Raw genomic sequence first — 13705 nt, forward strand, 5'->3', positions numbered from 1 at the left:
GTGCATGAGAGTACTCGAGGACCTGGTGATGTGGAACAACCACCTTAAAGCCTCTGGTTTGTTTCTGCCCCAGAGATTTTTACGGATTTCTGCCTCCACTTAGAAAAAAAACTTTATGGACCAACATTTAATAACTTCAACCAACCGCGCACCTAATCTTGTTAAATGAAGGCAGTAATCTGATTCTGGAATAGCATCCAAAGAAGACAGCAGCAGGAGAGAGTTTCAATTCTTCCTGCTGAGGGAGTAGCGAGCTCAGGCGCCTCACCCTTATCCACCGGACAACAACCAGGCACAGCCTCTGTCTCTGTTGATTAAAGACCCATTTCTGTTGGTTTTTGCCTGTCGTCAGAAGATCAGAGAACATGCAGGAGTCTGAGTCCTCCTCTGCCATGAATACGTCTTCCAATTGGACCCTGCCTGGCTCTCTAACAGGTAAAGACAGCAAAAAAGAAGAAGGAAAATCACTGTTAAAAAAACAAAACAGTAGAACATTTATATTTTTGGTATGAATCCATTCCATTCAGGTTCTTTTGTTAACAAATAACGGGGTGTGCGTGTGTGTGTATGTGTGTGGAGGGGAGACCAAAGATGGTCTGGAGCACACGTCGTCCCTTTCTTCCAAAAAAGATCTGTAGTACTGATTCGTCTGACCAAAGCACGTTTCCACTGTGTGATGGTCTAACACAGATGTCACAGAGGCCAGAGAAGTCAATGTCATTTCCAGACAAGGTTTAAGGGCCCCTTCACACATAGTATGACTAAGTACAAATCAGGGCAAATCACAGTGGAACAGCTCGTCTGAGCGAACCACGAAAACATCGAGCTGACGGGAAGGCGTGAACAATGCCGCTGCGATGGTTTTGTCCATGCGGGAATACAGTGTGAACAGCTGCGTGATGTGTAACCACAACATGCAGTGGCTGTGAAAATATAAAAAAAAATACATGCCACCCACAGGATTTGAACCTGCACTTTCCAAAATCTCTGATTGCCAGTCAGAAACTTTACCACTGAGCTACCATTGCTGTCCTGTAAAAGGTGCAGGAAAATGCCCGATATCAAGAAGGACACTGGCGTATTTAATAAAAAAAATAAAACCACACACCATATAAAATACCGCATTTTATTGAATACCTCTTATCAAGCAGACAATACAAGTATGAACTGTCTGTTCTTCTGTAGATGACCCATGGTCACAGACCTACAGTCATGAAATGACATGAATGAGAAGCAGGGTGCTCTTATCATGTCCATATCTGCTGCTGTCCAGCCAGCCCCGGGCGCGTGTTCTGCCAGACACGTGTGTATTGTGGACAGCGCACCGCAGGAGAGACACCATGTCATGTGGAACAGAGCTCACGTGTGTGATGTGACATTCAGATCGCCTGCTGCGTGTTATGATCTGACGGTCCGTTTCACCTGGGATAGCCTGTCAATGTGCGTGGCGTACGCGCGCTCACTGCAGCCCATTCCAACAGTGATATGTTTTTATGTATGTCCACGTGAGGACAGCAAAGAGACACACGTGTCACAGTGGACAGTTGTTAGTTCATGTCCATCCAAACACGGTACATGTTCCCTAGCCATGACGTCCAGAACCACAGATCTCCACAGCCGCTCTTGTAGGCGGACACACCCCTTGTCAGTTCAGTGCACACACCAACGTGTCACTGTGTCTGTTTGCAAAGACACACTCATGAGGGCACTTAGACAAATTTCACATCCATCTTTATGGCACTGTTGTCGTGTTAACAGCGCAAATGGCCAAGTAAGCGGTGTTAGATGTTCATGTGTGTCAGGTGGCATGAGAGGGTTTGATGGGCTGTCACAACCCACACTCTGTCTTTCAGCCACTGGTGTGTGCAAGTAGTTGTAGCAACGGGTGTACGAGGCATTGGAGGCTGCTACGATTTTATACGTATTGCATATGATTCCTCCTTCATGCGCACTTCATGCATAATTCAACCACATTCGTACTGTGTGTGAAGGGGCCCTAACATAATATATAATATATATAATAATATAACACCGTTTTGCAGTGTTTGACAAAAGTATCTGAAATTACATCAGCTATTCATGAATAACTGTTTTTGATACATTGCTGTCTGAGGAATCAGAGATCATGTGTGTTCTGCTTAGACTTGCAGCTTTGCCCTTTGCACAATGAAATCTTCTTGAACCATAAGTTAAAAACACATGCCTCTGGATGACTTAGGTGATATCAGCAGCTTATTGGTATGGTGTTAAAAGAAATGTTTTTTTTTTCTTTTGGGGCTGTTTCTCTTTTGGTTGTAGAGGATTGAGATGCTTTTTATACAAGTGGCTCTCTTGTTAGTAAAGGTTATAGCTGTGCATATGTTACAAAATTTTAACAGGTGAGTGTTAAACTAATTTTAAAAATGCTTGTTGCTGTTCAGCTTTGTTTATTGGTTCAAAAGTTATTGGACAATAATTGGTCTGGTAATGGTTTTTAAAGTTATCTAAAAAGATAAAACAATAAAGAAAACATTATTTTTGATAATTACTGTTATCGGATTATCGGAAGTGTGCCCACCACTGCTTACCCCCACTTATAATCAAGATACTTAAACTCTTCCATTTGGGGCAATAACTCTCTCCTGACTAAGAGGGGACAGTCCACCCTTTTCTGAAAAAGGACCATGACCTCAGTTTTGAAGGTCCTGATTCTCACCCCGGTTGCCTCACACTTGGCCTCAAACCTGCCCAGTGCACATCAGAGGTCACTACCTGTTGAAACCAACAAAACCACATTGTCTGCAAAAAGCAGAAATGCAGCTTTGAGGTCACCAAACTTGACACCCTCCGGTGCCCAACTGTGCCTTGAAATCTTATCCATGAACATCACCAACACGATTGGTGGCAAGGGGCAACCCTGGCAGAGTCCAGCATCCACTGGAAACTGGTCAGATTTAATGATGAGAATATGGATACAACTTCTACTTTGGTTACATAGAGACCAAATCGCATGTTGCAGCACCCCATACTCCCCCAGCGCCCCTCACAGGGCACCATGAGGGACCCATTAATACACATATAGGGTTGGTCATACTTCAAAGACCCTTCAAATATCCTTTTGAGGTGAAAGAACTGGTCCACTGTGCAAGTTCTCAAGACAAGCTTCACTTTATTCACTTTACGGCAAAATCAAAAATCCTACTCCAAATCCCTCAGTCAAGCTTGTTCATATTATTATTCCAATATCATAAACAGTAATCCAGGTAATTCAAGACAATTTTTCACAATTGTAAATAAATTGCTAAGACCCCCAAAACACATGCATGAAATCAATACCAATGAACAGTGTGATACATTTTTAGATTTTTTCACATCTAAAATTGATAAAATCCGTTGCTCTCTCAGCCCCTCTGGTACCCCCAATTCCACCCCTGGTTCCCCAGTTCCCAATTTCACTAATTTCACTTCCACCACACAGAAACAGGTGAAGGCTGTCATTCACAAGATGACACTTGGATCCATTTCCCTCATCTTTGATTAAATCCCATGTGGTCTCCTTGAGCCCTCTCCTCACACATATTATAAACTACTCTCTGCAATCCGGTCATCTGCCACAAACTCTTAAAACCACCTTAATAAAAACTCTGCTAAAAAAACCCTACTCTCGACCCTGCACTACTTTTAAACTTTCGGCCCATTTCAAATCTTCCATTCCTCTCAAAAATCATAGAAAAAGTTGTTTCCACCCAAATCCATGATCATCTGCAATCATCCAGCCTCTATGAGAAGTTTCAGTCAAGGTTTTGCTCTGCCGACAACACTGAGACAGCCCTGGTCAGGGTCACCAATGATTTGTTGGTGGCTTCTGACCAGGGCTCTCCATCCCTTCTTTTGCTCCTGGACCTCTCGGCTGCCTTTGACACTGTAGACCATACCATCCTTCTTCACCGACTCCAGCATTTCATTGGCCTTTCAGACACAGCACTCCAGTGGTTTCGGTCCTACCTGACTGATAGAGCTGAGTATGTGGCCCTTGGGGAAGCCAGGTCGAGGCCCCACATTGCAACCTGTGTGGTCCCCCAGGGGTCGGTCCTAGGACCGACCTTATTTTCCATCTATATGCTCCCCTTGGGCCACCTCATCAGCAGGCATGGAATATCCTTCCATTGCTATGCTGATGATACTCAGCTCTATGTCAGGTTGGACTCCACTTCTTCATTTTCCATTCATACCCTCACTGCCTGGCTGGAGGAGACAAGGGCGTGGATGAATGACAATTTTCACCAGCTAAACAGCACAAAAACTGAAGCCTTTCTCATTGGCACCCCACATCAACTGAAATCATCCCCCTTAAAGTATTTTCATTCTCTGGCCACAACATTCCATTATCAACATCTGTTACAAACCTGGGAGTCCGTTTTGACCCCAACTTTTCATTTGACATCCATATCCAGCATATCTGTAAGACATCATTCTTTCATCTCAGGAACATCTCCAAACTCCGCCCCTCCCTGTCATTGTCTGATGCTGAGAGGCTGGTCCACGCATTTGTCTCCTCCAGGCTGGACTACTGTAATGCACTCCTCATCGGGATCTCTGGCAGAAATTTATGTCTCCAGTCCATTCAAAACTGTGCTGCCAGGATCCTGATGGGGGTGTCCAAAACTCAACACATTACTCCCATCCTCAATAAACTTCATTGGCTTCCTGTTAGGTTCAGGGTGGAATATAAGATCTGCCTCCTGACCTATCAGTGTGTCTACGGCGGTGCACCAGTGTACCTCAAAGAACTTCTGTCCCCCTATGAGCCCATGAGACGCCTCCGCTCAAACAACAGTCACCTCCTCCAGGTCCCCAAAACCAAGCTCCACACAATGGGGGACAGAGCCTTTCAGGCAGCAGCACCACACCTGTGGAATGCCCTGCCCATCCACCTGAGGGCACCACAGTCAGTGGACTCTTTTAAATGAAATCTTAAAATGTTTTTATTTCAGAAAGCTTATGAATTCTAGTTGCTAATTTTAATTGATTTTAATTGATACTATTTTTTTATTTTTATTGTTGTTGATTGTTGCTTTATGTTTCTGTTTAACTTCTGTGGCACTTTGAGATTTATTTACAAATGTAAAGTGCAATATAAATAAAATGCAATATTATTATTATTTATTTATCCTTAGAAAGGAAATTTGGTCCTGCCTCAACCAAAATGGATCCTGCATTGCTTCTCCTGAATCGGAGGTTCGACAAATAGCTGAACTGTCCTCTCTAGTGTCCTGGCATAGGTTTTCCCAAGGAGGCTGAGAAGTGTGATTCTTCTATATTTAGAAATGAAGCTGACCACCAAAACATGAAAAATGTTGGGTTCATACGGTCTGCGATGAAACAGTAGTCAAACTAAATATAAGGATCACTGCTTTGTTGTGTGGGTTTTTTGTTTTGTTTTTCCATTTTCCATATTGTTCCAACTTATTCTAATTTGTGGTTGAATTTCTCAATGTATTCAAAAAATAAGAAACTGAAAAAAGAGATAAAACATACTTTAAGCTTGATTTGGACCCTGAGTCTCTCTCCGATTGTTCTGTCTGAGTTATTTTCATTAGTTACTTCATCCAAACCATCAACATGTTTATTAGACCCCATTCCTACCAGGCTGCTCAAGGAAGCCCTACCATTATTTAATGCTTCGATCTTAAATATGATCAATCTATCTTTGTTAGTTGGCTATGTACCACAGGCTTTTAAGGTGGCAGTAATTAAACCATTACTTAAAAAGCCATCACTTGACCCAGCTATCTTAGGTAATTATAGGCCAATCTCCAACCTTCCTTTTCTCTCAAAAATTCTTGAAAGGGTAGTTGTAAAACAGCTAACTGATCATCTGCAGAGGAATGGTCTATTTGAAGAGTTTCAGTCAGGTTTTAGAATTCATCATAGTACAGAAACAGCATTAGTGAAGGTTACAAATGATCTTCTTATGGCCTCGGACAGTGGACTCATCTCTGTGCTTGTTCTGTTGGACCTCAGTGCTGCTTTTGATACTGTTGACCATAAAATTTTATTACAGAGATTAGAGCATGCCATAGGTATTAAGGGCACTGCGCTGCGGTGGTTTGAATCATATTTGTCTAATAGATTACAATTTGTTCATGTAAATGGGGAATCTTCTTCACAGACTAAAGTTAATTATGGAGTTCCACAAGGTTCTGTGCTAGGACCAATTTTATTCACTTTATACATGCTTCCCTTAGGCAGTATTATTAGACGGTATTGCTTAAATTTTCATTGTTACGCAGATGATACCCAGCTTTATCTATCCATGAAGCCAGAGGACACACACCAATTAGCTAAACTGCAGGATTGTCTTACAGACATAAAGACATGGATGACCTCTAATTTCCTGCTTTTAAACTCAGATAAAACTGAAGTTATTGTACTTGGCCCCACAAATCTTAGAAACATGGTGTCTAACCAGATCCTTACTCTGGATGGCATTACCCTGACCTCTAGTAATACTGTGAGAAATCTTGGAGTCATTTTTGATCAGGATATGTCATTCAAAGCGCATATTAAACAAATATGTAGGACTGCTTTTTTTGCATTTACGCAATATCTCTAAAATCAGAAAGGTCTTGTCTCAGAGTGATGCTGAAAAACTAATTCATGCATTTATTTCCTCTAGGCTGGACTATTGTAATTCATTATTATCAGGTTGTCCTAAAAGTTCCCTAAAAAGCCTTCAGTTAATTCAAAATGCTGCAGCTAGAGTACTGACGGGGACTAGAAGGAGAGAGCATATCTCACCCATATTGGCCTCTCTTCATTGGCTTCCTGTTAATTCTAGAATAGAATTTAAAATTCTTCTTCTTACTTATAAGGTTTTGAATAATCAGGTCCCATCTTATCTTAGGGACCTCGTAGTACCATATCACCCCAATAGAGTGCTTCGCTCTCAGACTGCAGGCTTACTTGTAGTTCCTAGGGTTTGTAAGAGTAGAATGGGAGGCAGAGCCTTCAGCTTTCAGGCTCCTCTCCTGTGGAACCAGCTCCCAATTCAGATCAGGGAGACAGACACCCTCTCTACTTTTAAGATTAGGCTTAAAACTTTCCTTTTTGCTAAAGCTTATAGTTAGGGCTGGATCAGGTGACCCTGAACCATCCCTTAGTTATGCTGCTATAGACGTAAACTGCTGGGGGGTTCCCATGATGCACTATTTCTTTCTCTTTTTGCTCTGTATGCACCACTCTGCATTTAATCATTAGTGATTGATCTCTGCTCCCCTCCACAGCATGTCTTTTTCCTGGTTCTCTCCCTCAGCCCCAACCAGTCCCAGCAGAAGACTGCCCCTCCCTGAGCCTGGTTCTGCTGGAGGTTTCTTCCTGTTAAAAGGGAGTTTTTCCTTCCCACTGTAGCCAAGTGCTTGCTCACAGGGGGTCGTTTTGACCGTTGGGGTTTTACATAATTATTGTATGGCCTTGCCTTACAATATAAAGCGCCTTGGGGCAACTGTTTGTTGTGATTTGGCGCTATATAAAAAAATTGCTTGCTTGCTTGCTTGCTTGAGTCCTGTTTGTCAACCACTCAGGCAGAAAACAGGTCCGTCCCCACCTCCCCAACGCAGCCATCAATCTGTTGCAACCAGATCAAAGTTGGGTGTCCCTCTGGCTTTTTCCAGTTGCTGGAGTCATCACCACTGAATTGCCAATGCAGTGGATCACATTACAGTTCTAGTATTTGCAAAAAAAATGGACAAACATGGACATCTGTCTCCCTCTGGTAATTTGCAAAAGTAATTCTGTCAGAATGCAGCTGCAAAACAAACAATCGAGAAAATAAAGAAAAAAGATCTAAGAGGCATTTGAGGGCACCATGACAAAGACAATTTTTTAACCTTAAAGGTTCTGCAAGCTATGTGAAAAGTCATGAAGGGAAAGCAGGGTTCAGATCAGGCTGGTCAGTAAAGGGGTGGGTTTGCCCGGACATACTATGGGGTACTGTAAGAATAAAGGATTGAAAGATACTTAGGGCACTGTTAATGACTGTGTGGTGTTTGCATGACCACATTGTGAGTTGTGTTTGTTTCTTCAGCAGAAAGTCATCCAGTTTTTCTGCTGGAATCCACCGGAGCTACACCTCATCACCCTTGTTGTTTGCGATTGTCATGAACAAAATCTTAATTGACAGCCAAGCATCAGTTAATCATTATACTGCTTTCCTTTAGAGATTTCCTGATTCCACCCATTTAGGAGGAAACTGAGATTTAGACCCAAAAATCCAGGATAGATTATGTACCCGAGGATCATGGGATCCTGGGCTATCCCAAGATGTTCTGATCCCAAAGAATGGAGCATGGGACAGGGACATCGGTACTGTCTGTGTATATCTGTATTTTTTAGTCAGCTGTCACCACAACCCATTGCTGAATAAGTGGTGGAAAATTGATGAAGGGATGCATGGTTACTGACAGTTACTACATTTGGATTGTGAATTTTCTAATATTGGAACGTTTGTCTTCCATTAGATCATTAATTATAGTAGACAAGTGCCAAAATGAGGAAAGGGTTTTACTTATAGAATTACAGGCATTTTTGAGTAAAAGTTGGCAAATCATGTTACTTTGTCAGTTTGGGTGTGCTGATTCCAAATGTGCCATTTGCCAAACTGTATCTGTCCTCTGACGACCTTGAGAGGTCATTGAACTTTGTACCTGTTGATCTGACCAGAAATCCCACTTTGAGCATGTATTATCAACCTGACCTCATTAAAAATGCAGAAGATGCTACGAAAATTGTCCAGTATTCTAGATTTGAATATTTCAAATTCTAATAACCTACTTTTCAGGATGTCCTTGACCTTTGGTGACCTTGAGAGGTCACTGACCATTTAGATTGCTCCATTCAACTTCATTTCACAGAGAGCTTGTTGATTGTCAATTAAAATGTTCTTAATTATTTGTCAAACTGTGTCCCAAGTTTAGATAAACTCTTTTTGTTAATATAACATTTATGAAAATACCTTACTTGACCTTTGTGACCTTGAGTGATTACATAATTAGCCCTGCGGGTATGACTGTTAATTCACGAACCAGCATATGTTTGTGTCTAAACCCATGTGCAATGAAGTTCTGCAGTTTTTCTGCATATACAGTAGTGTTCAGAATAATAGTGCTATGTGACTAAAAAGATTAATCCAGGTTTTGAGTATATTTCTTATTGTTACATGGTAAACAATGTACCAGTAGATTCAGTAAATTCTCACAAATCCAACAAGACCAAGCATTCATGATATGCACACTCTTAAGGCTATGAAATTGGGTTATTAGTAAAAAAAAAGTAGAAGTAGTTGCATAACCACAGTTTTTCATGATTTCTTCACATCTGCGAGGAATTAATTTTGTTGGTTTGGAACCAAGATTTTGCTTGTTTACTACTGTGCTTGGGGTCATTGTCTTGTTGAAACACCCATTTCAAGGGCATGTCTTCTTCAGCATAAGGCAACATGATCTCTTCAAGTATTTTGACATATCCAAACTGATCCATGATACCTGGTATGCAATATATAGGCCCAACACCATAGTAGGAGAAACATGTCCATATCATGATGCTTGCATCACCATGCTTCACTGTCTTCACTGTGAACTGTGGCTTGAATTCAGAGTTTGGGGGTCGTCTCACAAACTGTCTGCGGCCCTTGGACCCGAAAAGAACAATTTTACTCTCATCAGTCCACAAAATATTCCTCCATTTCTCTTTAGGCCAGTTGATGTGTTCTTTGGCATATTGTAACCTCTTCTGCACGTCTTTTATTTAACAGAGGGACTTTGTGGGGGATTCTTGTAAATAAATTAGCTTCACACAGGCATCTTCTAACTGTCACAGCACTTACAGGTAACTTCAGACTGTCTTTGATCATCCTGGAACTGATCAATGGGTGAGCCTTTGCCATTCTGGTTATTCTTCTATCCATTTTGATGGTTGTTTTCCGTTTTCTTCCACGTCTTGAACGTCCCATTTTCCTCAGGCTTTCAAAGAGAAAAGCATGTTCAACAGGTGCTGGCTTCATCTTTAAATAGGGGACACCTGATTCACACCTGTTTGTTCCACAAAATTGACAAACTCACTGACCGAATGCCACACTACTATTATTGTGAACACCTCTACTTTTTTTACTAATAGCCCAATTTCATAGCCTTAAGAGTGTGCATATCATGAATACTTGGTCTTTTTGGATTTGTGAGAATCTAGTGAATCTACTGGTACCTTGTTTCCCATGTAACAATAAGAAATATACTCAAAACCTGGATTAATCTTTTTAGTCACATAGCACTACTAGTATTCTGAACACTACTGTACGTATTTAATTATTTCACTTATCAAACACTAAAACACTTATCACTCACAATTAAAGCAACCCTGCCAGGATGAGAACAACATCTTAGCCACCTTGCAACGTTTTCTTGCCTTTGCCAATGAACAAGGACCAAATCTGCAAAATGTTGCAACAAAGGATGTGGTACCAGAGAGCATCAGTGATGATCTACTCAAGGCTTGTCAGAAAGGACAAGATCGGCTGATAGAATTTGTCAGAGACAGACTTGAAATTGGCGACTATGGCAGTAGAACAGCTGCTTTCACCGAACCTTTGTGCAATAATAAGTATCTTACCTTTGCTTCTCTCTTTGACATAGAGCACAAAGTATCTTCAACCACAAAGATGGTTGTATGTGCAGATAGGAAATTTCTGCAACAGGTACTCACTGCATGTCAGGCTGGAAGGGATGTGAACTTGGAGGAAATCCTCAAGCATGAGCTGCTGCCTTCTCCTCCATCTCTGGCAGATATGAAAGGAGAACTTCAATCTGGTCAGAAGTCTGCCTTGAGTCATTGATTGGAGATATTCCTTGTCCTGAGTCCCTGACTTCAGGGAAATTGGTACTGATGGAACTATCATTGTTGATGGTCAGGCACATGTCGTTGCAATGGGTAAACCATCAAAGGCCAGAACCTTTGGTGATTTGGCTATGTTTGTGAACTCCATAATGAACTTGGGGGCATTGTTGAGTTGCATTGATGTTACCTTCAACAGATATTATGATCTCTCCATCAAAAGTGGTACAAGAGACAAACGTTCTTACAAAGTTGTAACAGTACGACGTGAGGTCAAAAGCAGAGACGTTCCCTTGCCCTTGAAACGGAACAATTTCATGGCACACAATCAGAACAAGGCAGATTTGGCAAGGTTTCTATCCCAGCAACTGTTGCTGCAGGCACCACAGGACAAACTCATCATAGTTGTAGGTGGTTTCAGTGATGAGGAACAGGTGGAATCCTCTGCTGGTTACATCAACACACAGGAGTTGGAGGCCAAACATGAAGAAGCTGAGACAAGAATGGTGCTGCATTGCATCAAGAGCCAAGCATCAGGTATTGTGGTTGCCTGTTGTGATACAGATGTCCTGGTTTTGCTGCTGGCCCACTTCAACAAGATGTCCTGCAAGAAGGTTTGGATGAAAACAGGAACAGCAAAGAAACTGAAGTACATCCCCATTCATGCAGTTGCAACAAGTCTTGGAGATGATTTACTCGATGCACTTCCAGCATTTCACACTATCACAGGCTGTGACACAACATAATTTCTAGCTGGTAATAGCAAGAAATCCTCCTTTAAGATGTTCAAGGAGTGCTACAACCTGCTGGCAAGTCTTGGCAAAGGGAATCTGAGTGACAACATCACTGCAGACGCAGAGGCATTCATTTGCAAAGTCTTCAAGATTGACCGTTTCATCGAACAGAGCTAGGGTGACACTTTTCACTCAGACACATCTGCTGGAAACCTTACCACCAACTCGTGATGCCCTATCATTTCACATACAGAGAACTCATCACCAAGCAGCTGTGTGGAACCAAGCAGACCAACAGCAACCTGTACTGCCTCCACCACAATCCATGGGATGGAAAACTGAAAATGGAGCACTGGTACCAGTTCTGACTTCCATTGTTTCTGTACCACAGAGGCTTGTCAGTTTAATTACCTGTCGATGTACTAGAGGTAATTGAGGTAACTGCACATGCAAGTAAAACAAGCTTCAGTGCACCACTGCATGTAGTTGCCATGCATCTGTCTGTAGAAACAAGGCGGAGTAAATACAACACCTTGAACAACATTATGAGCTTCAGTTGGATGACCTCTCAAGGTCACCAGGGGTCAAATAAGTTTCCAAAGTGATGAAATGATACCAAGATTGTGTATTGAAAATGCATGATACCAGAATGTGTGGCATTAAACAACATTTTGATTTGTAAAAAATTGTACTGTTGCAAGCACAAATTAAGTTGAAGGGAGCAATTCAAAAAGGGTCAGCGACCTCTCAAGGTCACCAAAGGTCAAGGACATCCTGAAAAGTTGGTAATTAGAATTTGAAGTATTCAAATCTAGAAGATTTTACAATTTTCTTAGCATCTTGTGCATTTTTAATGAGGTCAGGTTGATAATACATGCTAAAAGTGGGATTTCTGGTTGGGTCAACAGGTACAAAGTTCAGTGACCTCTCAAGGTCATCAGAGGACAGATACAGTTTGGAAAATGGCAGATTTGGAATCAGCACACCCAAATTGACAAAGTAATGCTATTTGCCAACTTTTACTCCAAAATGCCTGTAGGTGACAACATTTCAAGTTTTGGCACCAGTCTATAGACATTTGCATAGTGTTTAGCATGGGGGTAACAAGAGACAAACAGTCTGAGCAGCAAGAACAGCAAATGTGGACACCAACGGATGCACGCGCGCACACACGCAAACACACACACACACACACACACACACACACACACACACACACACACACACACACACACACACACACACACACACACACACACACACACACACACACACACACACACACACACACACACACACACACTGGCAGCAGCGGTGGCATCCAACAGAAAAGCACCTCAGGGTGTGGATGTCAATAAAGATTGATCTGGTTAGACTAAAATTAGAAAAAAACAAACTGCAGGCTGATAGATTGGGCATCACTGTTGGTCATCAGAGGAAATGACCACTGTTTGTTTGTTGAAATAGGGTAATGGGGCCTTTTTCCATGGGATTGCTTAAATAAGAGGTGTTTTTTTGAACCAGTGATGGAAGGAAACATTTTGTTTTACTTTAAATGTTCCAGTCTGAATTCAACATGGAAGTCATCCATCTCTTTCTTCCTTTGTTTGTGATTACTATCCACTGTCACTTTCAACAGTAAGGGCTCAGTCACACTTAACAGGAATGAGCAGGAATCAAGCCAAATCAGCCGGAATGGGGAAAAAACAAAGCCAAACTTCGGGACACATACAGGAGGGACAGATATTCTGATAGCTCTGTAGGAATGCCATTGGAATACTTAGAATGTGGGCCAAAGCTGCCTGAAATGATTCTTGCACATTCTGTGTGTATTACAGTATACCCTGTCACACTAGAGGACGAATAAACCCGAATGCTGTCCGAATAAAAATTTGCCGTACATTACCTGGGACAGTCTAGGTGCATTCGGAAACCTCCGATTGCAATCCAAACAGGTGGGCAAATTCCTGTGGCCGATTCAAATGTTTAGCACATTTTTAAAACAGTCGGGATGTAAAAATATCGTAGGGCAGTGGAGGTGGACTCTAACTGCATTCTAACTACATTCTAAATATTCTCACGTGTGAAAATTTGAGTTTTTACTGGCA

General features: G+C 41.8%; 1 protein-coding gene across 1 annotated transcript in view; it reads left to right on the forward strand.

Annotated features, from left to right (window-relative positions):
* The first annotated feature begins 327 nt into the window (after positions 1-327).
* The window catches only part of slc4a5b (solute carrier family 4 member 5b), a 123437-nt gene continuing 110059 nt past the window's right edge, over positions 328-13705 (forward strand). Inside the window, exon 1 of the mRNA XM_034192414.1 lies at positions 328-435. Coding sequence (XP_034048305.1) covers positions 366-435 — 70 coding nt within the window. The 5' untranslated portion in view covers positions 328-365. The remainder of the gene's footprint in view (positions 436-13705) is intronic.

The sequence above is a fragment of the Thalassophryne amazonica genome, chromosome 17 (assembly GCF_902500255.1).
Source record: "Thalassophryne amazonica chromosome 17, fThaAma1.1, whole genome shotgun sequence".
Classification (NCBI taxonomy): domain Eukaryota; kingdom Metazoa; phylum Chordata; class Actinopteri; order Batrachoidiformes; family Batrachoididae; genus Thalassophryne; species Thalassophryne amazonica.